Below are 27,765 nucleotides of genomic sequence, written 5' to 3'. Positions count from 1 at the left end.
AGCGATCTTCGGGAAAAACCGGACAGAGTCCGGAGGAATTTGCCTACTCCTCCTACGGGGAGGAGATGGCTCCAGCTGGGTGGGGCACGGCCCCCAACCCAGCACTATCCTGACCGAAGTTCACGTGCGGGAGACCTTGCTGTTGAAGAGTCACGATGGGGAAGCGCGGGCGCCTTGTGATAGGGACGCGTTCCCTGGGGGTGGGTGGTGATGGCCCGGGAATGATTGTATAGAGGAGGGGGAGACCCATTGAGTCGTGTGGGTGCGGTCGGGGGAGGGAGGAACTCACCCGGGGGCCCACGGGCAAAGAGGATAAGTGTGGCTGGGAAGGATGAGTGGGTGGCCGGATCAGTGTGGGGCCAGGGAGAGCCGCCACACAGGCACCCATCATTTTCTGCAGCCAGTCGAGGGAAGACGGGAGGGGGAGGGACTGGGAGTCATGAGATCCCATACTCCCCGGTCTCGGTCTGTGCCAAGGTAATTTAAACGTGAGGGGTACCCCGCCTCCACAAAGGGACAAGGGAACAGTTCGGGGCTGGTGGAGCAGGCTGGTCGGTAAATCCATTCTGCCTGTTTTAAAGTTTAAGACGATCAAAGGGGGGTGGAAGGTACTTTCACTGCCCGAGTGGGAGGAGCAATACCCACTCGAACTTTGCGACCCATCATCGGCACGTGATCGGGGTTCATTTAAGCATGTTGTTTAATGATTTTTTTTTTGTATTTTGTGTTGCAGCCCCAAGTTGAGCAGAGGCGTCGGATCCTTTCCGTGCTTGGGACCAGTTTGTGACAACTCCAAGTTGAGCAGAGGCGTAGGACCCTCTCCGTGCTTGCAATAATTTTTGAGTACATTGTGTAACTAAGATTGCAACATTTTGTAATAACGTATGATGTAAAAAAAAGGTGATTGTAAATTTGGTTTACACTGTATAATTTTACAAGCGTGTAGGGGTATGAGACCCCTTATTGAAAACTGAAGTATCTGTAAGATGCCTACCGTACCATGGTTTTTTTTCTTGAATTTAAGGGGAATAGATGGGACGGGGATCAGTGGCAGATAGCTATTAGGTAAATACAGGGGATGGTTGTTTGTGGGGGGTCAGAAATTATTGCTCATTTCTTCAAGAGGATACTACAAGCAAGCTGGAAGTATCCAAGGGCGGACTGTAAGAATTCGCAATAATTTACAGTTCTGAAGATTCATTTTTTTGATTAAAGAATCCCTGGGCGATGTGCTTTTAAATTTCCAGGGATAAAAATGGCTGTCACCACATGGCCGAAGACAAAGGACAATGCTTTGTTTACAAAGCAATTGAATGCTATTAGCATTTGTTTGTATATCGAGTGGATACATCTAAACTGCAGAAGAGACTTTTGCACCTTGAATGGGAATCATTCAAGATTTGAATGGGTTTTAAATCACCCAGCACTGGACAATAGAGCAGTTGTATCTCCCTTTTGTTTCAGCCCTGGAAGCTCCGGCAGACACATTAACCCAGTCTAACCACTTTGAGTTAGCCAATCACAGCTTTCTCTTGTGTATTGGACCCCTTTGGGTGGGGAATTTTGCACACAGCCCTTGCAAGGCAGAACGGCAGGACCTCACCAGGTATAAAAATAGCGGCTGAGAAGCTAGCTCGCTCTCTTACTTCGCTGGACCACAGGTGAGCAGGGTGTTCTGACTCTTCAACAAGGCAACTTAGCAGGAGTTAAGGGGTGGTGATTTAAGGGTATTGCTAAGATTGTTTAAATAACATTGTAGCCAATGTATCCCTCGTTTTCGCCGTCTGCAACCCCCTGTTATATAGTTTTACTGTAATTACTGTGTTTGTGTGGTATAGTTTATTCTTTTGATTGTAGTTTATTTATTCTTTTGATTGTAGTTTATTTAGGTAATAAAACTTGATTTTTTTCTCTCATCCAAACCACTTGTTCCGTTTTAATATCATTAATTATAAGTTCCTCCACTCAGAACTAAAGGAGGGGTAGCGATTCGTAACCGCTGTAAAAAATTGGTTTTATTGGAATTGGTCCTGCAAGACCAGGAAAATTACTTTAAACCAGTTTAAAGAAGCCCCCAAATCCTTACAAACTCACCACTCTGGCCGGTGAAGAAACCCGACCAGTCGTGGAGAACCACCGTGGACTATCGGGTCCTCAATAAGAACATCCCAGCTTGCGCGCCCACAGTCGCAGCTGTCGCCGATCTGATAGGGAGCATTCCAGCAACCGCAACCACATTCACGGTGCTCGATATCTCCAACGGGTTTTGGTCGATTCCCCTCAGACGGGAAGACCAACACAAGTTTGCATTCACTTTTAAAGGGCAGCAGTAGACATGGACATGCCTTTCCCAGGGGTTCCACAACAGCCCCTCCATATTCCACCAATGCATGGCAGACGCATTAAAAGGCTTCAGCCGACCCCGCCAGTTAATCCAGTACGTGGATGACTTGCTTTTGTTCTCCGCCGAGGGGGAGGAGCATGGGCCACTACTGGCCGAGTTGCTCGAGCTGCTGAGGGAGGCCGGGTTTAAAGTAAACCCGAAGAAAGCCCAGATCGGCCGCGAGGAAATCAAATTCCTCGGGCTGACTGTAAGAGCAGGGGAAAGGGCCATAGATGAGGTGAAAAGAAAGGCAGGACAGGAGTTACCAGTCCCCAAGGACGTAACAGGGGTAAGGTCTTTTCTGGGACTCACAGGGTACTACCGGGACTTCATAGAGGGTTACGCAGCCACGGCAGCCCCTCTGCTTCAGCTCCTCTGCAAGGGAGTCGAGTGGGAGTGGGATCAGAACTGCCAGGAAGTGTTCACTCGCCTCAAAGAGGATTTGCAAATGGCACCTGCATTGGGAGCCATTAACGGTAGGGAAGAATTCTTTTTAGAGGTAGCAGCCAGCAGGGATAGCTTGAGCGCGGTGTTGCTCCAGGAGCGACACGGCAAGCTACGGCCCGTGGTCTACTCATCTAGGGTTCTCACCGAGGTAGAACGGGGATATTCCAACTGCGAGAGGCATCTCCTGGCCATGCATTGGGCCATAAAGCGCTCACAGCTCTTTACGGGATCATCCCTGATAGTTCTACTCACCCACCATACCCCCACTCAGATGTTGTTGGACGGGAGAATAAAGGACAGGACAGTGATCAGTGCTCGCATTGCTCGCTGGACTTTATTGCTCTCGCAGATGAATCTGAGAGTGCAGGGGTTCACAGAATTCACAGAAACCCCACAGTGCAGCTAGAGGCCATTTCGGCCCATCGAGCCTGCACCGACACATATCCCACCCGATCCCCGGAATCCCTACACCAACACATATCCCACCCTATCCCCGTAACCCCACGTATTTAATCCCCCTAGCACTAAGGGTCAATTTTTATCATAGCCAATCAACCTAACCCGCACATCTTTGGACTGTGGGAGGAAACCGGAGCACCCGGAGGAAACCCACGCAAACACAGGGAGAATGTGCAAACTCCACACAGACAGTCACCCGAGGCCGGATTTGAACCCGGGTCCCTGGCGCTGTGAGGCAACAGTGCTAACCACTATGCCACCCGGGTTGACCGAGCCCAAGCTAGCAGCCAACATGATTTACTCAGGGGCGGCCCACACGTGTATGGTAGAAGGGGTGTGGGATGCAGATGAAGGATTCCGGGCCGGGACATCTCAATAGACGGGTCCAGTTCGGTTGTGAAGGGGGAGCGTCTCACCGGATGCGGAATCTATGACCCTACGGCTAAAATAACGAAGGCCATTAAACTCCCCAACACCCTGAGCGCTCAGCACGCCAAACTGGCAGCGGTGGCGTAAATGGACACCCACCCCGACGAGTTCCCCACCCCTACACCATTTGCTCGGACTCTGTTCACATGCAACTCATGCACGGAATACTTGGCAATCTGGGCCAGGTGCGGATTCAAGTCCGCAGATGGGAAGCCCCTAGCAACAGCACCGATGCTAGATAAAATTTTGGAGGCCACAGGCACCTGGGGAGATCACTATATTCACAAAGTCAAAGCCCATTCAAAGACAGAGCCCAAGTGGGAGGACAACCAAAAGGCAGACGAGCTGGCCAAACGGGGCCAGGGAAGGAGTATTCTGGGATCTGTACAAAGCAGGTCCGGTAGCCACAATCCGGGACAAGGGAGACCCACAGGGGGTAGCTTTGGCCCCGGACTTAAAGCAGGTCCAAGCCCAGGATCCTGTCCTTAAGGCCGTCCTGGTAAAGAGGGAGAATGGGCAGTCCATAGAAGGTCCGTTCGGGGCAGCGGACATTAGTATCAAAGAGGGGATGCTTTTCAAAGGGATCGGTGGGTAGTCCCAGCGCAGCACCGAGAGGAGTTCCTCCAGTTGGCCCATGGGGACCCGGGAGCGGGACACCCAAGGCCGGAAACTACCTGGCAAAGGGTAGAGGAGGCAGGGTGGTGGCCCCAGCTCAGGGAGGATGTCCGTGTTTTCTGTACGCACTGTTTGGTGTGCGCAGCCAATAACCCCGATCTGCAGCGCAGGAAAGCCCCCATAGTACACACCAGGAGGGTAGAGGGGCCGTGGCCGTCCCTGCAGGTCAATTTCATCAGACCACTGCCCACCACTAAAGCAGGCAACAAGTAATGTTTAGTCCTGGTGGACATATTCTCCAAGTGGGTGGAAACCTTCCCCTGCCGAGCAGCCACGGCACTAGCAACAGCTAGAATCCTGGTGAGGGAAGTGTTCTCCCGGTGGGGGGCTGCCACAGGTCGTGGAGTCCGACCAAGGGATCCATTTCACGGGGCAGGGAAGTGACATGTAGCTCACAACCTCCAGTCATCGGGGATTGTGGAGCGCATGAACCGGACACTGAAAGAAAGACTGAGGAAGGAGATAAGCCCGTTCCCGCAGAGATTGGATGAGGTCTTGCCTCTAGTTTTAATGGGTGTCCGGGCCAGCCCCTCCAGAAGCACAGGGTACTCCCCACATGAGCTTATGACCGGGAGGATGATGCGCACCCCAACCCATGTTTTGGTGCCGGTCCTCACCGAATTACAGGTCAGGGAGGTAAACCGGGACAGCTTTGTCCAGAATCTGTACAAGACATTGAAACAGATTCACTGGCAGGCAGCCAGTAACATAGGGAACCAGCACTGGAAAAAACAGCTGCTGTTAGTGTGAAGGAATAAGCAATATACCTATTCAGAAAAATACACCATTCTATAAAATAATTCTGACTTTATTAAAACATGACATACTAGGTTTGAAAATCAAAAAACCTAACAATGGAGAAGCTGTGAACAGCATGCAGGCTATTGAGATAAGATAAGTTGTTGACACTGAATCAATAGCCTTGTTGAAACAAAAGGTTAAAGGCTTCTGAAGTCTGCAGCTTTGGAAAGAACACAATGGTACACCCTGTTATGGTATCTTAAACCAACACTTCGGAAAGAATCACATAAAATTAAGAAACATATGCCTTCGTGGGAATGGCATCAAGTGGGGGAGGCACCAGCCGTCACATTGTTTTTGTGTTGAACTTGGAACACCTAGGAGACACGATTCTGTGTTGCAGCCAGCTGAGGTGACTTAAGAATTGCACAGAAGACTTTAGTAAGAATGACATCAAATAGATGCACCTGCTCCACACCATTTTTTATGATAAGCTTCAAACACCTAAAGGTAGAGACATAATTCTTAATGCTACAAGCTGATCTAACTGTAAAAATAGCAGGGGTCAGCAGAAAAATGACTAGAGATAATTAGCTTACATCAGCAGAAAACTTCAAAGGAAATACCACTGCAATAGGGTATAAAAATTGAACTTTCAAATGGGAAGATAGATTCGCTTGAAAGGGCAAAGCGATTCTCGGCTTCAGAGGCAAGCTCTGTAAGTCTACAGCTCTTTGTATCTCGGGGATCAACGGTATTGTATTTGATTTTGGTGGATATCCTGGAATAAACTAAGAACTGTAAAACTAGAGAAGTTAAGATTTGAGAATAAGGATCTCTGATAATAGAATTGTAAGATTTCTGTTTTTGGAACTGTTGATGTTGCAATTGAATCACTAACTGTAAATTACATGTCAGTTCTTTAATAAATCTATATATTTATAGAATTGTCTCACATAGTACTTCAGTATCAAACTCGCGAACTCAATCTCTGTACGCTCTTTGGTGAGGAGTTGCAGAATTCTGGGGGAATTTTCCGGACCCTCATAATATCCGGAACGTTACAGTCTAGCTAAACTTATTAAAAGTGCTATCTGGAGGACGGTAACATTTTCAGGTTGTTCCTTTCCTTTAGGGGGAGATAGTCTGGACCTTTAGACCCAATTAAGCGTCTTTAGGATTCGGCTACCTCAAACTTTAGTTGAAAGTGAACGTCTGGGGAATACGCCTGATCTGGGGTAGCCCTAAAGGGGCTAGGACTAGTAATAATCCCTTCATTAGAACCCCAGAGAACCCACGAGTGGGAGGTGGGAGACCAGGTAATGGTCCGTAATTACGCCCGAGTAGGGGCGTTCGAGCCGCTGTACATGGGGCCTTATAACATCGTGGATAAAGCGAGCCCCATGGTATATGCAGTAAAACTCCTGAAACGCACAAAATGGCTTCATGTAAACCAGTGCAAGTTGTGGCAGCCTAGATGATTTGCTCAAGCGTTGGTTGTGATGGATTAGATAAAATATTTTATCTAACACACATTTATATGATGTGTATATGATTGAGAAAATCCAATAAAAAATGTTTTTTTTAAATTCAGGGTGGTAACCCAGTAACTGCACAGCGATATCTATCACACAGCATTCACGCACGAGGACGCTCCTCCAGAAATAGCTATGTGTATAAATACTTCCAGCCTTTTATAGGAGAGGACCAGGCGAGATCAAGCAGCAATTAAAGAGCAGACTTAACGCTGTGTAAGAGCCTCAGATCGACACTCAACCACCCACTACTGCGTGCTGCCTCAGTCGGGGAAATCACTGCAAACTACAAGCCAAGATGTCTAAAGTCAAGAAACCAGGTACAAAACATTCCCAAGTACTGCAAGCTAATCTACACCACAGTCCGGTGTAAGAAAATGTTTGAGTTGAGCTGAGCAGTTTTCAGACACATGGAGGGAAATGTTTATGCCTTTAACATGACTTGTTACGTTAGGAATCCAGTTTGGTTGCTGTAACTATGTGGGGTCCAAGCGCTCTTTCTCTCTCTTACTGAATTGATCACAAGTGGGTGTCTGCAGGAGAATTAAAACCAATACCTTCTTCTTGAAATGCTTCTGTTGGGCAGGTTTGATTGCTATCGTGAGATAGGACTAGCTCATTCACATTATCTCGCAATACCTGTCAGGAACAAGGAAGATATTTATGGTGTACTTTAAGGAATCTCCATTCTTTCTAGCTCTCTATATTATGTTGAAATGTAATTAGAGTTTCCTGGGGGTATGTTATGAGGCAGTGATTCAGTCTGGAAGTTTAGAATATAGCAAAGCAATGAGTGGTCTTGACAGGGCATAGGGACTTAGGCCATTGCATGACACTGGACAGTGTGTCAAGCAATCCATGTGCTTAAGTGTGGGTTCTATAGTCTGACAGTGAGAATGGGTTTGTTTTTGAATAAACTGCCTTTCCAAAATCTTGATTTTATTGAGTCTATGATTACTGTGCATGAAATGAAAACATGGTTCATATAAATTGAAGGGACTTCTGGTCTTGATGGAGTCCAGAGAGCAGAGGGTCCCATAGACATAGGTGGGGGTAAAACTCGATGTTGGGTAGAATAGAACGGAGCAATAGAGGGAGATTCTGTAACAAGATCATCAAAATTAGAATTGGAGAATGAGTCAAAAAGTCCATCTTTCACTGTAGGAGAGTTAGCAACTGAGGAGGGAAGAGGGCGGAAAGGAAGATTCACAGACGTTGTAAGAGAAAGTTATGGCAATTAATGCTTCTTTTCAATAAAGTTATGTTTAGCTGCTCTAATAGTGGATTTGTGGCAATAAATCTGTAATGGGACACCGCAGACTGATCAAGAGCAATAGGTAGAAGTTTCAGGGGAACCAGCAGAATGATAGATGTAATTGAACCAAGATGCAGAAGGGCAAGAGTGAGACGTGAAACTTTCCATGCCAGCTGGAACAACATCATTACCTCACTGGCACTGGCAGAGACCAGAACAGTAAAAGAAGCAGCTGGACCAGGGAAAAGCAGCAAAGAATCCTGAAGACTGTCCCACTAGATCGACTTACAGTGTCAAACACATGGGGCTTGTTTTACGGATACTAACGTTTAGATTTAGGCATAAATAAAAACCAAAAATGCTGGAAATACTCAGCAGGTCAGCCAGCATCTGTGGAGAGAGAAACAGAGTTAACGTGTCAGGTCGATGACCCTTCGTCAGAACTGGAAAAAGCTGGAGATGGAACAGATTTTAAGCAAGTGTAGGGGCAGGGAAAGGGGGGAGGGGAGGAAAGAACAAAAGGGAAGGTCTGTGATAGGATGGAAGGCAGGAGAGATTAAGAGATGAAAGGGATGATGGTGCAAGGCAAAAGGAGATGGTAATGGGACAAGTTAAGAAACAAAAGATGGCTCTAGATGAAGTGTAAATTGTATTGATTTCTTCGTGGGTTCAATGACGAGACATTTATGAAAGAGAATGTCTTTTAATCTAAAGTCTGTTCAACTCTTTATACAGCATTTACAGGAGACATCATGCTAGTGATGCATCTAGAACGAAACTGAAACTAAACTAAACTGCCTTGCTTGTCTCTGTCACATGCCCTCTGCTGGTCAGGCACAAGCAATCAATACATGCAAACATGCTGGTAAGGCATCATAATCAAACAGGCAAATACCATCTCTATTTGCTGATATCATTACATCTCCTTTTCTTAAAACAAAAGTATTTTACTTTTAACTAACAACATGTTTTCTTTGTATTAATCTGCATTTTAACTGTAACACTTAATGAACTTACATTATCATTATCATGATCAAGGTTTTTTAACCTTGCTTTGTGTGTTCACATGAAATATGTCAATACACTAGAACTTGAAGAAAGAATAAGATAACATTACTTCCTTCTATAACAATAGTCCTTAAATTTGCTCAATGAGTCTCTCAGGAGGCTTCACGTGTGTGAGGATTTTCTGATTGATTGCCCTTGAATCTGAGTTGTTGCCTCAGATGATGTGTTCTCAGCGGTGTGATCAGGTTGTTCAACAGTATCAGTCTCTTGGCCTGCTGTGGCTGGTCCCATGAGAAGGTCTCGATGATTTCTTCTCAGAACAGCACCCTCATCTGTCTGAATGGTGTATGATCTTGGTTGAACTTCACTCAGGACAGTTCCCTTCTGAGTCCATGTGTTTGTTTTGTCTTTGAATCTTACTTGGTCACCAGTGTGGAGTTTAGGTAGGTTTTGTGCTCCTCTGTCATAGTAGTACTTTTGCTTTTCTTTCTGTTGTTCTTTGAACTTCCTCACTTTCTCCCCCTCTTTTGTTTTCAGGAGGTTCTCCGGGATGGGTAGGTTTGACCTTAGCCGACGTCCCATCAGGAGTTGGGCTGGTGACTTACCACACTCAAGCGGCGTTGTGTGGTATACAAGCATGCTTTGGTAGAAGTCAGTTCCACTGTCTTTTGCCTTGTACATCAGTCTTTTCACTGTCTGGACCGATTTTTCCACTAGTCCATTGGACTGTGGATAGTGAGGACTTGACGTTGTGTGGACAAAGTCCCACTCTTTGGCAAAGTGTCGGAAACTTGCATTGTAAAACTGGGGTCCGTTGTCTGTGAAGACCTCGCTTGCCACGCCATGTCTGGAGAATATGGCTTTCATACATGTTATCACAGCATCTGCAGTGGTGGTGTGCAGTCTACAAACCTCTGGATACAGGGAGTAATAGTCTGTGACTACAAGATAGTCCTTCCCTTGACATACGAATAGGTCAGCGCCTACCTTCTGGTAAGGTCTGTCTGGTGCTGGGTGTGGCTTTAGCGGTTCTACCGGATTGCTTGCTCAATATTTCAGGCATATTGTGCAGTTTGACACCTCATTTGTCACATCTTGGTTGATTCGTGGCCAGTACATCACCTCTCGTGCTCTTTTCTTACACTTTTCGATTCCCAGATGTCCTCCATGGATCTTTTTTAACATCTCTTTTCTCAGACTCTTTGGGATAACTATTTTACTTCCTTTGTAGATGATGTCTTCGACCACTGATAGTTCCGCCCTGCAGTTCCAGTACTCTGCCATGTCAGGTGAGCAGTCTTGCTTCATGCTGGGCCATCCCTCCAAGATGCTTTTCCTCAGTCGTCTCATTGTTTCATCTTTGTTTGTCTCAGTCTTTATGAGCTCCATTTTTGCATCTGCTATGGGCAGTGCACTTGTGATCATGTCCACGTAGGCGTTCACTTTTTCATCCATTGTGGTGTTTGCGGGCTCACTTGGGTCAACAGCTCTGGACAACGTGTCTGCTGTATACATCAGCTTACCCGGTGTGTACGCAACATTCAGTGTATAGCGTTGCAGCCTGATCATCATTCTTTGTATTCTAAGTGGACAGCTATTTAGTGGCTTTTGGAACAATACAATCAAGGGCTTATGGTCAGTCTCTACACTGATTGCTTGTCCTGCCACAAACTGGTGAAATCTTTCACAGGCGTATGTGATGCTGAGCAGCTCCTTTTCTATTTGAGCATATCGTGTCTCCGCGTCTGTCATTGAGCGCGATGCATATGCAATAGGTTGCCAGTAGTCATATTTTTGCAGAAGAACGGCACCAAGCCCACTCTGTGATGCATCTGATGATATCTTGATGGGTCTCGCTGGGTCATAAAACCTCAGAACTGGTTCCTCTGTGAGCAGTTTCTTTAGATCGCTCCATGACTTCTCATGCTCATGATTCCATTCCCATTCTATGTTCTTTTCAGTTAGTCTTCTCAGTGGCGCCATCTTTTCTGAGAGGTTGGATATGAATTTCCCCATGTAGTTGATCATTCCATTAAACTTCTGCACGTCCTTTTTGCATTGTGGCTTTGGCATATTCTCAATGGCGGACACCTTTCTGGGATCTGGTCTGATGCCCTCACTGCTAAGGATATCTCCCACGAATGTCAGTTCTGTCACCCCGAGCTGGCATTTCTCTCTATTCAGCTTCAGGTTTGTTTTCCTTGTTGCTTCCAGCACTTTTTTCAGTCTCTCGTCATGCTCAGTTCTCGTGGTTCCCCATACTATGATGTCATCCATTGATGTATCAACTCCCTCCAGGTGCTCATAGATCATATGGATAGTTTTGTGATACACTTCAGGAGCTGAGGCAATGCCAAATGGTAACCTTAGGAATCTGTATCTGCCAAATGGACTGTTGAACGTGCACAGTCTTGAACTTGCTTCGTCCAATTTCATCTGCCAAAATCCTGATGATGCATCTAACTTGCTGAAATACTTTGCATTTGCAAACTGTGCCATGATTTCCTCATGTGTAGGAAGCTTGAAGTGCTCTCTCTTTATTGCTCTGTTTAGATCTCTTGGATCCAGGCAAATTCTGAGCTTTCCATTCTTTTTGTCCACTACGACAAGGGAACTCACCCACTCAGTTGGCTCATCTATCTTCCGAATCACGTTCAGGCTTTCCATCCTGTCCAACTCTGCCTTCAGTTGCTTTTGAAGAGCAAACGGAACTTTTCTGCATGGATGTATGACCGGTGTCATACTTTTATCTACTCTGATCGTGTGTTCTCCTGGAATGCAGCCTAGACCCTTAAATAGGTCGTTGTACTCTTTCATGAGTTCATCATAGACTGTCTCTCCTTCGCTTTCCACAACGAGGACTCTCTTTACCAGGTTCAGTCTCTCACAGGCTTTTAAACCTAGTATGGCTTGCACATCCTTTGGCACCACGATTAATGCTAACGTGTGCTCTCTGTCCTTGTGTGTCACTTTGACAATGCATCTTCCTTTCACTGGTATTTCAGTACCTGAGTATCCTGTCACTTTCACTTTTATTCCATGTATCTTTGGTCTGGGTCTAATTTTCTTAAAATCAGTCTCTGATATCACATTAACTTGTGCTCCAGTATCCAATTTAAATGGAATGTGTATGTCATTCACTTTTAGTGTCAACATCCAGTCTCTTTCTTCTTTTTTGTTTTCAGACACAACATCTACATTGAACTCCTCTATCTCGCTTTCATCTACTGTATGGACCTTGCTTTGTTGCGCTTGGTTCTTACAGCAACGGGCATAATGGTTGTTTTTGTTGCAACTATTGCATTTTTTACCATATGCTGGACACTTTTTTGGTGTATGCTGTGTACCGCATCGACGACATGACTTTCGATTGTCTCTTTCATTTTCGTTCGCTGGCCACGCCTCTTTTTTCACATTGGCGCTCTTTTTGTTAAACGGTTTGTGTCCGTTCATTCTCACTGCATCCACGTTGCAGCTACTGTCACTGAACAGCTCCTTTGCCTGCAACTTCACAGTCTCTGTAGCCCTACACAGTGCTATGGCTTTTCCCAGGTCTAGATCTTGCTCTCTTAGCAGTCTTTCCCTTAGACCATTATTCGGAATACCACACACCAGTCTGTCTTTTATCAGCGAGTCTGTCAGTCCCCCAAATTCACACGATTTGCTTCTGTTTCTCAGTTCAGTCACATACTGATCAATAGTATCACCCATTTTCTGTACACATGTGAAAAATCTGTGCCTCTCAAACGTCACGTTAAGGTATGCAGTAGGCCTCAAACTGTTCCATTATTTTATCTAGCTTCATTTTGTCTCCATCAGCAGCGAATGTGAAGTTATTATACACCTCCAGCGCTTCATCACCCACAACATGTAAGAACAGTGACGCTTTCATTTTATCACCTTTCTCGTCAGCTCCGATTGCTGATAAATACAACCCCAAACGTTGTTTGAACCTCCTCCAATTTTCAGCCACATTACCTGTCAACTGAAGCGTCACCGGTGGGTGTAAACCTTCCATTTTTTCACTTCGTTAGCTATTCTCCAATGGTAAGCAACGATGTTCTCTTTTGGCTTGCTAATTTGTGGAGAGCTGATTTAACTTCAGGTTTTTTCTCTTCATCTCTTTCAATCACTTCTGACACCATATATTGATTTCTTTGTGGGTTCAATGATGAGACATTTATGAAAGAGAATGTCTTTTAATCTAAAGTCTGTTCAACTCTTTATACAGCATTTACAGGAGACATCATGCTAGTGATGCATCTAGAACAAAACTGAAACTAAACTAAACTGCCTTGCTTGTCTCTGTCACATGCCCTCTGCTGGTCAGGCACAAGCAATCAATACATGCAAACATGCTGGTAAGGCATCATAATCAAACAGGCAAATACCATCTCTATTTGTTGATATCATTACATAAATGACACTGGCAATTTATTTTTAACAAGTATCTTTGAAATGATTATTCCTTTCAGTGCCATCTGCACATTGTACAAGAAAGGGTACGGGTGAAGCTGGGGGCTTTATATCGAACAGGTAAACAGGTGCTGACATCTCCCGTTTCCATCCGATTTGCTGACACATTGAAAAGTGGCTGTACGCTCCCTTTGTCCTGGCACAGGCAATGTGAGGAACAGCCCTATTCTTAATAAAGCATTCCAACATTAGTGTTGTCTTGTAAGACAAACAATTCAAGACAGCAAAATCTTTTTATGATGTATAGTGCACACCTCTGAGTATCAGACTGTCAGTTTTTGGTCAGCTTTACAGATTAAGCACAGTTATTTTAACATGGCTCCATTGCCTGCTTGAATAAGAAAGCAATTTAATGGCACAGACAGCATTCAACAGTCGTGTCATCAAGCATGATTTTAATATAATTTTAGTTTACGATTGATATGTCTTATCAAACAAGGCTGATGAGATACTTGACAGATTGACGTCATACGGTGGCTGGCATTTCTAACTGCCTGGCCCAACACTTAAAAAAAATTTGTTCATGGGATGTGTGCGTCGCTGGCGAGGCCAGCATTTATTGCCCATCCCTAATTGCCCTTGAGAAAGTGAAGGTGAGCCGCCTTCTTGAACTGCTGCAGTTCGTGTGGTGAAGGTACTCCCACAGTGCTGTTAGGGAGGGAGTTCCAGGATTTTGACTCAGCGACGATGAAGGATCGGCGATATACTTCTAAGTCAGGATGGTGTGTGACTTGGAGGGGAACTTGGAGGTGGTGGTGTTCCCATGCGCCTGCTGCCCTTTTCCTTCTAGGCAGAAGAGGTCGCGGGTTTGGGAGGTGCTGCCAAAGAAGCCTTGGCGAGTTGCTGCAGTGCATCTTGTAGATGGTACATACTGCAGCCACGGTGCGCCGGTGGTGGAGGGAGTGAATGTTTAAGGTGGTGGATGGGGTGCCAATCAAGCGGGCTGCTTTGCCCTGGATGGTGTCGAGCTTCTTGAGTGTTGTTGGAGCTGCACTCATCCAGGCAAGTGGAGAGTATTCCATCACACTCCTTATTTGTGCCTTGTAGACGGTGGAAAGGCTTTGGGGAGTCAGGAGATGAGACACTTGCCAACCCAACACTTGTTATTTGCAGAAGTGGAAGGGATTTGTAAACAAGGGCAGGCATTTTGAAATCAATGTGCTGGGGCAGTTGAAGTGCCAGTGGAGGTTGTCCCAGCACATTGATTTCAAAATGCCTGCCCTTATTTGCAAATCCCTTCTACTTCTGCAACCTCTTTCAGTCACACATCCCGGCCTGTACCATCTTCACTTCTGAATCTGGACTTGTTTTCCCCCTCCCTCTGAATCATTGCTGGCATAACCTTCAACTTCTGTGGATCTACACTCTGGAATTGTCTCCCTCAATCCCTCCCCCATCCTCCTCCCCACATCTTGCTGCATCACTCCCAATTTCAGAGGCTTTCTCGAAACCTATTGTTTTGACCACACCTTTGATCACCTCCCCGAATTCCGCTCCCTACTCCTGCTCATTGGACTCTACCCGTGTCCAATCCACCTCATTGGTAAGTATCTTCAGATGTTTTGCTACATTAAAACCATTATATTAATGATTAAAATATATTTTAAAAGTTTTGCAGTTCTACAAGAAAGACTTGTTTAAAAGTTGCCCCAGTCCAGTTGTAGTGGGTACGGTGCCACAACACAGAAATCCCTCTAACTTAACACTTGTCAATCTGTGGATTTCTACCGCTATTAATTTAATGCTGATCAACTAACCCTTCTCGTTATTTTAAATAACCACCTGACTATCCTTTTTAGCATTAGATGAAGATGCACGGATCTTAGCTGAGAAAGTCTTTGCCCATGATGCCAAAGATGAAGACTCAAGAGACGAGATCTCGCCATTTGACATGGCAGAAGATTGTCCAATTGGGCAACTTGAGATGCAACACAATCTAATTGACAGAAAATCGAAGGAATCCATTGAGAAAAGGTACCAAAACACAAAAGTTGAAATACAACAACAACTTGCATTTATATAGCACCTTTAACGTAGCACAACGTCCCAAGGTGCTTAATAAGAGCATTATCAATAAAAAATTTGACGCCAAGCCACAGAAGGAGATATCAGGATAGATGACCAAAATCTTGGTCAAAGAGGTAGATTTTAAGGAGCATCTTAAAGGAAGAGAAAGAGGTAGAGAGACGGAGATGTTTAGGGAGGGAATTCCAGAGCTTAGGGCCAATGCAGCTGAAAGCATGGCTGCCAATAGTGGGATGATTAAAATTGGGGATGGCAAGATGCCAGAATTGGAGGAGCACAGAGATCTCGAAGGCTTGCAGGGCTGTAGGAGATTACAGAGATGGAGGAATTTAAAAACAAGGATGAAGATTTTAAAATTGAGCTGTTGTTGGACCGGGAGCCAGTGTAGGTCAGCAAGCACAGGAGTGATGGGTGAACGGGACTTGGTGCGAGTTAGGATACAGGCAGCAGACTTTTGGATGAGCTCAAGTTTATGTAGGGTAGAACGTGGGAGGCTGGCCAGGAGAGCGTTGTGTGTTGGAATAGTCAAGTCTAGAGGTAACAAAGGCGTGGATGAGGGTTTCAGCAGCAGGTGAGCTGAGACAGGGTTGGAGTCAGGCGATGTTATGGCGGTGGAAGTAGGCAGTCTTGGTGATGGAGCGGATGTGTGGTCGGAAGCTCATCTCGGGGTGAAACACAACACCAAGGTGGTGAACGGTCTGGCTCAGCTTCAGACAGTTGCCAGGATGAGGGATGGAAATGGTGGTCAGGGAATGGAGTTTGTGGCGGGGACCGAAGATAATGGCTTCCGCCTTCCCAATATTAGGACAATGCTCCGTGGTTTGTGGAGTTGCTGCAATGGGACTGGAGGCGGGGAGTGTGCAGGGTGTTCATGGGATATGAGGGACTCTAACCAATGTCAGAGCTGCGAGACCAAAGTGGTACAGTGAAATATAAGTTGTCAAGAGGGGAGAAAAAATTTGACTTCCAGTAGAAAACTATTACTTGCATTTACATTATTGATTTTTCTATCGATTTCATGTGTGACCATCTTATGTATTTGATTATTAATAAATTGTTAATAAATCATTTGTTTCTTCCTATCTCCATGGTGAGAGATTAGATTAGCCTCAAAAAGTGAAATTGAGACACCTGAGATTCTAGCTATTTACCTTCCACCATGGCCCTTGAGCTGAATGCTCGTAGACTATGAGGCTTATCCTTTAAGTTTCACCCTCTTCTTTGTAGAATAGTACCGTTCACCCCTTCTCATTGAGGTGGGAATCACAGGCCACTGTCTGCCCGCTGTGTGGCACAATGCGTTCGAAGATGAAGAAGAAAGATCTTGCATTTATACCTTTCACATCCTCGGGGTATCCTAAAACACTTTCAGAACCAATGAACAACTTTTGAAATAGAGTCATTGTTGTTATGCAGGGAAATGTGACAACCAATTTGTGAACATCAAGCACCCACAAGCAGCAAATGAGATAAGTTTCCCTGTTTTGGTGGTGTTGGTTGAGGGATGAGTGGTTGACACCGGTTTTTCACCTGTTTTTCTTTGAATAGTGCCATGTGATCTGTGACACCTGAACACCAATGTGTCATGACATTGCCCTTCCCATCGACTGATTAAAAATAACTAGGATCTCAATTGCGTGGATTTCACTGTTTGGGGCTAACCTGAAGCAGGTGAATCCCTTTCCCCTCCCAAAGCAAAGACACCATCTCACGCTGGGGTAAAGTTCCACAAGTGCTAGTAGTCCTCTGGTACCTTGCTCAAGACACCATGTCTTAGACTACGCAGACTATTCAATCATGGGAGCAGCACTGCCAAGCCCTAGTCTGCCTTTACCTGAGGTCCATCTCACACTTTCCAGCAGAGATGACTGGATAGGGTTCTGTGACCCATTGTCTAAGGCAGTGAGCCCAATTGTAATGATCCGACTGGTACCTCAGCTGAGGTCAGCAACCTGACAGGGTTTGACGTTAAGCAGCCCTGGTCTCATGGCTCAACAGTATAGCAGGCAGTGCATTTACCAACTAAGCCATCAGGGGGCAAGGTCTTGTGGCAAAGGAATCGCTGGTGGCGGTAACCTGTTTCAAAACCCAGTTTCAATCTTTGCTTTAATTAACGACTTCTGGACTGTGTTTTCATGTCAGGATGAAGAGAGCAAAGCCCATTGCTGTATCAGTACCAGTTACCCAGGACCCTGAAGTGGCACGTCAAACAGGCTCAGACAATCAGATGACGCAGCCGTCTTACACAGATGTACCCGAGTTCCAGAGAGTTGCTATTACTGGAGACTACGCATCAGGGGTAAGGTTAACTCTATTGCGTTGAATGGAGCTTTAGACCGAGTGCCATCCCTTCTGCAGACCAATAACATTTATTTTAATAGTGTGGTGTACTGGTTATATTACTGCACTAGTAATCCAGAGGTTTGGACTGATAATCCAGTGAACATGAGCTCAAATTCCACCATGGCAGTTTGATCATTTGAATTCAGTTTTTAAAAAAAATCTTGAATTAAGAGCTGGTATCAATAAGAGTGAGCATGAAGCCGTCGGATTGTTGCAAAATCCCAACTGGTTCACTAATGTACTTTAGGGAAAGAAACTTGCCGTCCTTACCCGGCCTGGCCTAGATGTAACTCCAATCCCACACCACTCTTAATTGCCCTCTGAAATGGCCTAGCAAGCCTCTTAGTTGTATCAAACCACTACAAAGAAGAAGTAGAATAAGACCGGACGGACCTCTCGGCTGTGGCCTAGGCATCGAATTAGGACATGGAAAAGGCACACCCAGTCCAGTTGACCCTGCAAAGTCCTCCTCATTAACATTTGGGGACTGTTGCCAAAGTTGGGAGAGTTGTCCCACAGACTAGTCTAGCAACAGCCTGACATAGTCATACTCACAGAATCGTACCTATAAGCCAACATCTCAGACTCCTCCATCACCATCCCTGGGTATGTCCTGTCCCACTGCCAGGACAGACCCACCAGAGGAGGCGGCACACAGTGGTATGCAGTTGGGAGGGAGTGACACTAGGGGTCCTCAACATTGACTCCAGACCCCCATGAAGTTTCATGGCCTCAGGGCAAACATGGGCAAGAAAACCTGCTGATTACCACCTACCGCCCTCCCTCAGCTAATGAATCAGTACTCCTCCATGTTGAACATCACTTGGAGGAAGCACTGGGGGTAGCAAGGGCACAGAATATTCTCTGGGTGGGGGACCTCACTGTCCATCACCAATAGTAACTTGGTAGTACCAGCACTGGCCGAGCTGTCAGAGTCCTGAAGGACATAGCTGTCGGACTGGGCTTAAGGCAGCTGGTGAGAGAACCAACACAAATGAATAACTTACTTGACCTCATCCTCACCAATATACCTGTCGACGATGCATCTGTCCATGACAGTACTGGTAGAGGTAACCCCTCCACAGTCCTTGTGGAGACCAAGTCCCAACTTCACACTCCATCGTGCTGTGTGGCACTACCATCGTGCTAAGTGGGATAGATTAAGAACAGATCTAACAGCTCAAGACTGGGCATCCAGGAGGCGCTGTGGGCCATCAGCACCAGCAGCATTGTATTCCACCACAATCTGTAACTTCATGGTTCGGTATATCCCTCACACCTTCATCACCATCAATAAGAACATAAGATATAGGAGTAGGAATTGGCCACTTGGCCCCTGGAGCCTGCTCTGCCATTCAATAAGATCATGGCTGATCTTGGGCTCAAAGCCACTTCCCTGCCTGCTCCCCATAACCCTTCATCCCTTAGCTAGCAAAAATCTGTCTACACCTTAAATGTATTTAATGACCCAGCCTCCACGGCTCTCTGGGGCAGAGAATTCCACAGATTTATGACAATCTGAGAGAAGAAATTCCTCCTCATCTCAGTTCTAAATGGGCGACCCTTTATTCTGAAACTATGCCCCTGAGTTCTAGATTTCCCCATGAAGGGAAACATCCTCTCTGCATTTACCTTGTTGAGCCCCCTCAGTATCTTATATGTTTCAATAAGATCACCTCTCATTCTTCTAAATTGCAATGAGTATAGGCCCAACCTGCTCAACCTTTCTTCATAAGTCAACCCCCTCATCTCAGGAATCAACCGAGTGAATCGTCTCTGAACTGCCTCCAATGCAAGTATATCCTTCCTTAAATAAGGAGACCAAAACTGTACGCAGTACTCAAGGTGTGGTCTCACCAATACCCTGTACAGTTGTCATGATGTGGAGATGCCGGTGTTGGACTGGGGTGGACAAATGTGAGAAGTCACACAACACCAGGTTATAGTCCAACAGCTTTATTTGAAATCACAAGCTTTCGGAGCGCTGCTCCTTCATCAGGTGAAGTGAAGAGACGCATATAGGCACAGCATATATAGTCAGAGAACACTGCCAGATGATTACAGGTAATCTTTCTAACTGCCCTTTATCCCACCTCGGCAGAGAGATAATCACAGCAATCAAAGAACATAAGAACATAAGAAATAGGAGCAGGAGTAGGCCAATCGGCCCCTCGAGCCTGCTCCGCCATTCAATAAGATCATGGCTGATCTGATCCTAACTGCCAATCTACTATCACAGAACCATCTCCTGCATCTAACAGAATTAGACACACGAAATAGGAGCAGGATCAGGCTACACGGCCCCTGGGCCCGCTCCGCTACCCACAGGGCCATGACCGATCCGAACCTAGACTCATGTCCAAATTCCTGCCCACTCCCCGTAACCCTTAATTCCCTTTACTTCTAGGAAACTGTCTATTTCTGTTTTAAATTTATGTAATGATGTAGCTTCTACAGCTTTTTGGGGCAGCATATTCCATGGACCTACCACCCTCTGAGTGAAGTAGTTCCTCCTCATCTCAGTTTTGAAAGAGCAGCCCCTTATTCTAAGACTATGCCCCCTAGTTCTAGTTTCACCCATCATCGGGAACATCTTCCCTGCATCCACCCGATCCAAACCCTTCACAATCTTATATGTTGCAATAAGGTCGCCTCTCATTCTTCTGAACTCCAATGAGTAGAGTCCCAATCTACTCAACCTCTCCTCATATGTCCATCCCCTCATCCCCGGGATTAACCGAGTGAACCTTCTTTGTACTGACTCGAGAGCAAGTATGTCCTTTCTTAAGTATGGACACCAAAACTGTACGCAGTATTCCAGGTGCAGTCTCACCAATACCTTGTACAACTGAAGCAATACCTCCCTATTTTTATATTCTATCCCCCTAGCAATGAAAGCCAACATTCCATTGGCCTTCTTAATCACTTGCTGCACCTGCATACTAACCTTTTGAGTTTCGTGCACCAGGACCCCCAGATCCCTTTGTACTGTGTGGATGGTGTCCAAATAGGTCAGTCAGGAAAACATTACATCAAAGAACAATGAGGTGGGGTCACAAGGGGTCAAGGCCTAGAAATTCAGTTGTTTGCGCCAGCCGCTAGCGCCTTAGGAGGAGGAGAAGTGGGGCGCTAAGCGGCTAGCGCCCGGCGCGATCTGCGCCTCTCGCGAAATTCAGTTAAGATTTAGCAGCGGCGCAAAACCTTTGCGCGCACTCAGCTGCGCGCGCAGATCCTGACGTCATTTCATGGTGCAACGCCCTTTGTGCGCCCCGAACCGGAAATTCAGTGGCGCCGGCCTATTGTGCGCCTGGCGCCCCCCGCGACTGGTAGAGGGGAACGGTTCCCAGTCGCTGCGGGGCACGGGTGGCGCTAATTAAAGGGGACTCCTCCTGCAGTATAAATGGCAGCCATTTTGCTCCACTCCTTCTTTGTGAGAGACGGATATTTGGAGAGAGACAAAGGGAGAGAGCTTTCTGGTTTGGCTCAACACTCGCACAGGTACTTGTGGCTTCAGGCCAGAGCTTTGCACTTGTCTTTAACTTTAGTGTCATAGCATTGATTGGAAACATATAATGGGGGCTGCAATGGGTGGAAACGTTGGGCTTCTCCATTGCATTCAAAGGGCTCATAGATGCCGTGAGAGAGTGCCAGTCATGGCCAGACGGAGAAGGGCCAACAGGCGTCGGCAAAGGAGGCCTTACCCACCCAGGATATACCGCCAGCAGTTCTCATATCTGAACATGTCTGAGGAGCAGTGTGTTCGGAGGCTGCGATTCAGAAGGGCGGTGGTCACTGAGATCTGCCACCTGCTTCGCGGAGATCTGCAGCCACAGCTGAGGAGCAGGACGTCTCTGTCGGTGGCAGTGAAGGTGACAGTGGCTCTTAACTTCTATGCCACCGGCTCCTTCCAATCCGCTACTGGGGACATTTCCAACATCTCCCAGTTCGCGGTACATTGCTGCATCCGCCAGGTGACCAATGCCCTTTTCAGAAGGAGACGTCAGTTCATCTCCTTCCCCATGACCGTGGACAAGCAGCAAGAGCGTGCAATGGGCTTTGCAGTATTAGCGGGCTTTCCCATGGTGCAGGGCGCCATTGACTGCATGCATGTGGCTTTGCGGGCACCTCTAGAGAATGTTGAGGATTACCGCTACCGGAAGGGCTACCATTCGCTCAACGTGCAGTTGGTGTGTGACCACAGGCAGCTCATCCTAGCTGTCAATGCCCGCTTTCCAGGCAGCAGCCACGATGCCTTCATCCTGCGCCAGACTTCTGTGGCAGACATGTTCGAGGCCCAGCCTCGCCCACGAGGATGGCTTCTCGGGGACAAAGGCTATCCTTTGTGCACCTGGCTGATGACCCCGCTCCATGCGCCCAGCACCCCTGCTGAAGAGCGATACAATGACAGCCATCAAGCAACCAGGAACATCATTGAGCAAACAATCGGCGTGCTGACGCAACGGTTCCGCTGTCTGGATCGTTCTGGGGGAGCCCTTCAGTACTCGCCTGAGCGAGTCTCCCATTTCGTTGTCGTGTGCTGCGTGCTGCACAACCTGGCTATCCGCAGGACTCAGCCACTGCCAGCAGACATTGGAGGACCACCAGAGGAGGAGGAGGAGGAGGAGGATCAGCACGGGAGGGAGGCAGAAAGTGCAAGGGCCGCCCGTCGGCAGCTTATTGCAACTCGGTTCTAGGCTCCCTCTCAGGGAATGGCTTGTGCCAATGGCAGAAGATTAATGTAGCCGCTCCACAAGCCCTCAGCCGAGCAGGGCAACCAGGTCTTCCAAAAGAAAACATGGACAGTGTGATTTAAGAAATTTTTTTACTGTGATACCTCTGTGCCCTTCCCACATGACAAACTAATGGAGAGAAACCCCCCCCAAAAACACAAATACACCAGTCTCGGCCTTTAAATATAAAACAAATGTACCAGTCTCGGCCTTTATAAATAAAACAACGTAGGAATTGTCAGATTCCTAATCAAAAGACTGAGATCGAGTCAGTCTGTTAACCAAACAAAGTTTAATACTGTTTTGCAGAAGTAACAATCAAACGCAGGAGAACTGACAAACAGGTCTATGCTCAATGCTGGCTCCACAAGGATTGAGAGAGAGAGCTCCTCCCTCTGACGTCATGACGTCATCACGTTTCCCGCTGTTGGGAACATCACGTGACCCACGTGGTGACGTCATCACGTTTGGTCTTAACCCTTTAGAGACCGCGCTATTTACATGAAGTAAAACGAATACAGGTACAGATTCATTCTGTTACAGATAATTATGTACATCGATATAAGAGTCCCTTGGTGGCTCTGCCACATGCGCCCCCCCCCCCCCCACAGAATTGTCTTTAACAGTGAAAGTCAATCGAAGAGGAGGTCGGACAAGTCTGTTCGAATGACTCCTATATTCCCGGAGCGGAATTTGTTGAGCGGTAGATTGGCTGACGGGTGGAACGATCCGTTCGGACGTAGTAGCAGTGGGCGGTCGACCATGGCGTGGTGGCTGTGCAGTTTCGACCGGCCGGTCGAGGTCCAGGTGCACGGGCTTGAGGCAGTCAATCGAAATGTAGTCGGGTTTGCCCCCGGTGTCGACCAAAAAACTCTTGTCGCCTGACTCCCGCACCCGGAAGGGGCCGGTATAAGGAGGCTGGAGTGGACCGCAATGGGCATCATGGCGAACGAAGGCAAACTCGGCCTGCCTTAACTCCATTGGAATATGAGAGGAAGGAAGGCTATGGTGCGACGTCGGAATCGGCTTAAAGGAGTCGGCCGTTTCTCGGTAGGTGCTGAGTTGATCAGCCGTGGACCACGGCTTAGTTGGCGATGGCAAGAAATCGCCCGGCACCCGGAGTGGTTGGCCGTACATCAGTTCCGCGGAAGATGACTGCAGGTCTTCTTTAGGTGCCGTGCGCAAACCAAGCAGAACCCACGGGAGCCGATCTACCCATGCCGTGCCCTGAAGGGTGGCCCTTAGCGACGCTTTTAGCGACCGATGGAAACGCTCACACAACCCGTTCGTCTGCGGGTGGTAGGCCGTGGTGCGCTGGAGCTTGGTTAGCTCCGGAAATTCCCCGAGCAGGCGAGTGAATTCATTAGGCCCGGGCGTAGCACAGGAGACTGTGTGCGACACAACTGTGCTGCGGAAACAAGGGATGGAGTTGAAAGTGGCCGCGTTAATCAGACGGCGATTTCTCACGTCCACCAAAAGGCTGTTGGCGCATAAAAAATCTGCGCCGAGGATGGCTTGCGAGATTTTGGCGGTGATGAAGTCCCATTGAAAACGTTGTCCGCCGAAACACACCTGGGCTCGCCGTTTACCGAAAGTACGGATAGCACCGCCGTTGGTGGCCTGTAGGGGGAAACCATGCCTCCCAGTCCGGATGTTGAGGACGGAGGCGGACAGGATGCTACACTGTGCCCCTGTGTCGCATAGAAACCGTCGGCCGGAGATGGAATCAGTAATATAAAGGAGCTTCCCGGAATCGCCGATCGCCATCGCGGCCGTGGGACATCCCTCAGGCTCGGGCTTCCTTTCCCGGACTTGGCGCTGGTGTTTTTTCTTCGGTTGAGGCGTGAAACTGCAGGGAGGCTGGCAGCATCTGGCTCTCGCGCCGAAACGGGCGTGGTAAAAGCACAAGCCAGGCGATGGAGGCGTCGGGGCGGAATCCGCGAGGGGGGGTCGCCTTGTGGCGGCGCAGTACTGCTGCGTGACCGCATAAATGGTGTCTGCCTCAACGGCAAGTGCGACGCAATACGTAGCATCCAATCTTGCGAGGGCTGCCTGTACCTGCTCGGGCAATTGGCTCAAAAACAACTCTCGAAAGAGGAAGCATTGCGGTTCGAAGCCAAGGAGTGTGAGCATCTGGCACATTAACTCCAATGGCTTGGAGTCGCCTAACCCGGGCAGCGTAAGTAAACATCGTGCGCGTTCCGCCTTCGTGAGGCTGAAAACCTGAATTAACTGCGCTTTTAGCATTTCGTACTTGCCGTCGACCGGGGGGTTTTCAAGCAGTGTGATGATCCTTGAAGCTGTGGAGCCGTCGAGTGCGGAGACCACGTAGAGGTAACGGGTCTGATCCGCCACGATGTTTCGCAGTTCAAACTGAGCTTCCGCTTGCATGAACCAGGAGGCCGCCTGTTGTTCCCAGAACTGAGGGAGCTTCAAAGCCACCGCGTTCACTTCCATCATCTCGTTGCGCGTCGCTTACTCCGCGAAGATCGTTCGCGAAAGTTCGGGGTCACCACTGTAGGAATTGTCAGATTCCTAATCAAAAGACTGAGATCGAGTCAGTCTGTTAACCAAACGAAGTTTAATACTGTTTTGCAGAAGTTACAATCAAACGCAGGAGAATGAACAAACAGGTCTATGCTCAATGCTGGCTCCACGAGGACTGAGAGTGAGAGCTCCTCCCTCTGACATCATGACGTCATCACGTTTCCCGCTGTTGGGAACATCACGTGACCCACGTGGTGACGTCATCACGTTTGGTCTTAACCCTTTAGAGACCGCGCTATTTACATGTAGTAAAATGAATACAGGTACAGATTCATTCTGTTACAGATAATTGTGTACATTGATATAAGAGTCCCTTGGTGGCTCTGCCACAACAAAACATTTGGCCACACCTTCTACTTTTTCCCCTGCGAGGGTGATCCGTCTCGCTTCCGTGACTGGCCCCTACCCTCCCCCTGCAGCTCCTCCTCAATGGGACCCCAGTGGCTGCAGCAAGGCTGGGGGAAGGCTGCTGAGGGTCAGATGGTGAGACGGCAGATGCCCTTGGGGGTCGGCCTGGACCAGCTCTGGGCCTGGAGGGGCCGGCTGCTGACTGCTCCAACTCTGCTTGGACGGCATCAGTCTGTCCAACGGCTGGTGGCAGCTGCAATGGAGGAGTGACAGTGTTGGCAGCAGGAATGCTGCCAACCTGACAGATCACAGGCACTCCCTGGTCGGCTGATACATTGGCACTCGCATGGGCCAGCACTGCAGCATGCGCAGCAATCTGCTGAAGCACAGACTGCTGGGCTGCTGCGGAGTGGCGAGTGCCCTGGCGATGCCTGGCTGATCCAGCGAGGGTGGCAGCAGTTAGTGCCCGTGTGGCCCTGGTCTGTATCTGCATGACACCAGCCAGTGAATGCACGGCACGACTGAGCACTTGGCTAGAAGCCGCCTGTGATGCAGCGAAGTCCTGCTGACTCCTAGCCTGTGCTGCCGCGAAGTCCTGCAGACTCCTGGCATGTGCTGCACTGAATTGTTGCAGACTCCTGGCCTGTGCTGCCCCGAATTCCTGCACACTCCTTGCCAGTGACTCTATGGAGTCAGGCATCCTTGCCACTGCAGCCATGAGCTCAGTGTGCCTGCGCTCAGCCTGGGCGCCCATTTCCGCTAGGAGCCGCACCTCCTCTGCGCTCACCGTAGCAGGACTGGAGGCCGTACTCACCTCCGGGGAGAAGGCCGCCGAGCTTCCCTACCCCTCCCGCGTTGCTGCAGCCCGCTGGTCCCCGGAGCTTCACTCTCCTCCGACCCTTCCCCCCTGCTCCCCTCCAGGGAAGATGTGTCACCATCATGGCCATGGGCTGCCTCGGCTGAGGGTGTCCCTGATGGGCCGGCTTCCTCTTCCTCCTCCTCTATGTCTGACTTGGACACAGTGCCAGCTTGAGGGGCTGCCTCCTCACCTGGCGAGTCACCATCTGAAAGCAGGGAGGCACAAGAGTTGCTTTAGAGTGAGGACAGGGCGGCAGCGAGGGAGGCATGAGTGCTGCTGTGCACTGCATTGGTTCGATAGTGGCAAAGGATGCTGGTGTGAGGCGCGAGTGGAAAGAGAGAGGTCAAAAAGGTGATGACCTTACCATTGGTGCCCAGAACAGGGTCAGCATCTCCAGTGGCGACGGGGCCACTCAGCCGGCCTGCCATGATCCGCTCCACTCGCTGCTCGAGGTCGCTCAGCTGTTTCAGGTCAGGACGGCCTCCCCCGGTCTGTCGCTGCTGTCTTCTGTTATGCGCCAGCTTGCCCTGCAAGAGAAAGGACAGCCTCTAAGTACAGTGCCAAGCCCTGATCTTGCCCGCACTGCCTCCCATGGTCGAATAGCCCTGACATTGCCAAGCCCTGATCTTGCCCGCACTGCCTCCCATGGTCGAATAGCCCTGACAGTGTCAAGCCCTGATCTCGCCTGCATTGCCTCCCATGGTCGAATAGCCCTGACAGTATCTAAAGTCCTGAATGTGCAAGTGCTTTTCATGACAGTCCCATAGCTGCTGGATGAGGGCTGGCCATTAGGGCTTTCAGGCCCCTTTGGCTATAAAGTGAGGTGCACATGCAGGGATGAGGAGGATACTGGAAAGGGTACTCACCCTGACAACCCAAGTGAGGTCGTTGAATTTTTTCCGGCATTGGGTTGGTGTCCTGCCAACCACGCTGTTGGACATGACCCTGTTTGCCACCTCCCTCTATGCTTTCCGATATTCGGTGGGCAGCGGCCTCCTGCCACCCTCAGGGAAGAGGATATGGCGCCTGCGGTCCACTGCACCAACCAGCAGCCTCAGGTCACCCTCGCCGAAGCGCTGCGCTCTCTCCCTGGCCTTCTCCATTCTCCTGGGCGTGGAGCAGTTCCAAAAGCAGTGTTCAGGCCTTGCCTTAGGGCTGCAGTGTGCAGGGCGTGGCAGCCAAACAATTCCACCCTCCCCCTTTAAGTGTTGACCGGCGCCTGACTGTCTGCCCTCAATGAGCAACTCGCCGCACCTGCGCTGTGCCCGCCTTCGGTGTTTGCACCCTGGATCGCCGGCTTAGCGCCTAATGATAGTCGTGCATCGCCTGCTTTAGCGCAGCAGCAACCTCTTGGGGCGATGCAACTGAATATCGGCGAAGGTGGCGCTAAGTTGCGCCGGGCGCAAAAGTTAGCGAACGCCATGCTGTAGCGCCCCAAATGTGGCTATACTGAATTTCTAGGCCCAAATGTTGCAGATGCTGGGGTCTGTATGCAAAACAAAAAA

The 27,765-nt window shown here is 48.4% G+C and overlaps 2 protein-coding genes across 2 annotated transcripts in view; both read left to right on the top strand.

The window, feature by feature from the left end:
* nras (NRAS proto-oncogene, GTPase) overlaps positions 1 to 1,996 on the top strand; it is a 128,263-nt gene extending 126,267 nt beyond the window's left edge. Inside the window, exon 6 of the mRNA XM_086011588.1 lies at positions 734 to 1,996. The gene's annotated coding sequence lies outside the window, so the exon portion shown is untranslated. The remainder of the gene's footprint in view (positions 1 to 733) is intronic.
* A 4,832-nt stretch (positions 1,997 to 6,828) lies between these two features.
* The window catches only part of ampd1 (adenosine monophosphate deaminase 1 (isoform M)), a 90,611-nt gene continuing 69,674 nt past the window's right edge, over positions 6,829 to 27,765 (top strand). Inside the window, exons 1-3 of the mRNA XM_086011584.1 lie at positions 6,829 to 6,989; positions 15,208 to 15,382; positions 17,576 to 17,732. Coding sequence (XP_085867710.1) covers positions 6,968 to 6,989; positions 15,208 to 15,382; positions 17,576 to 17,732 — 354 coding nt within the window. The 5' untranslated portion in view covers positions 6,829 to 6,967. The remainder of the gene's footprint in view (positions 6,990 to 15,207; positions 15,383 to 17,575; positions 17,733 to 27,765) is intronic.

Source organism: Somniosus microcephalus, chromosome 18 (genome assembly GCF_052327205.1).
Source record: "Somniosus microcephalus isolate GS21.2 chromosome 18, FLI_Smic_1.0, whole genome shotgun sequence".
NCBI lineage: Eukaryota > Metazoa > Chordata > Chondrichthyes > Squaliformes > Somniosidae > Somniosus > Somniosus microcephalus.
Note: the sequence above shows the minus strand (reverse complement) of the source record. Positions and strands in the feature narration are given on the sequence as shown.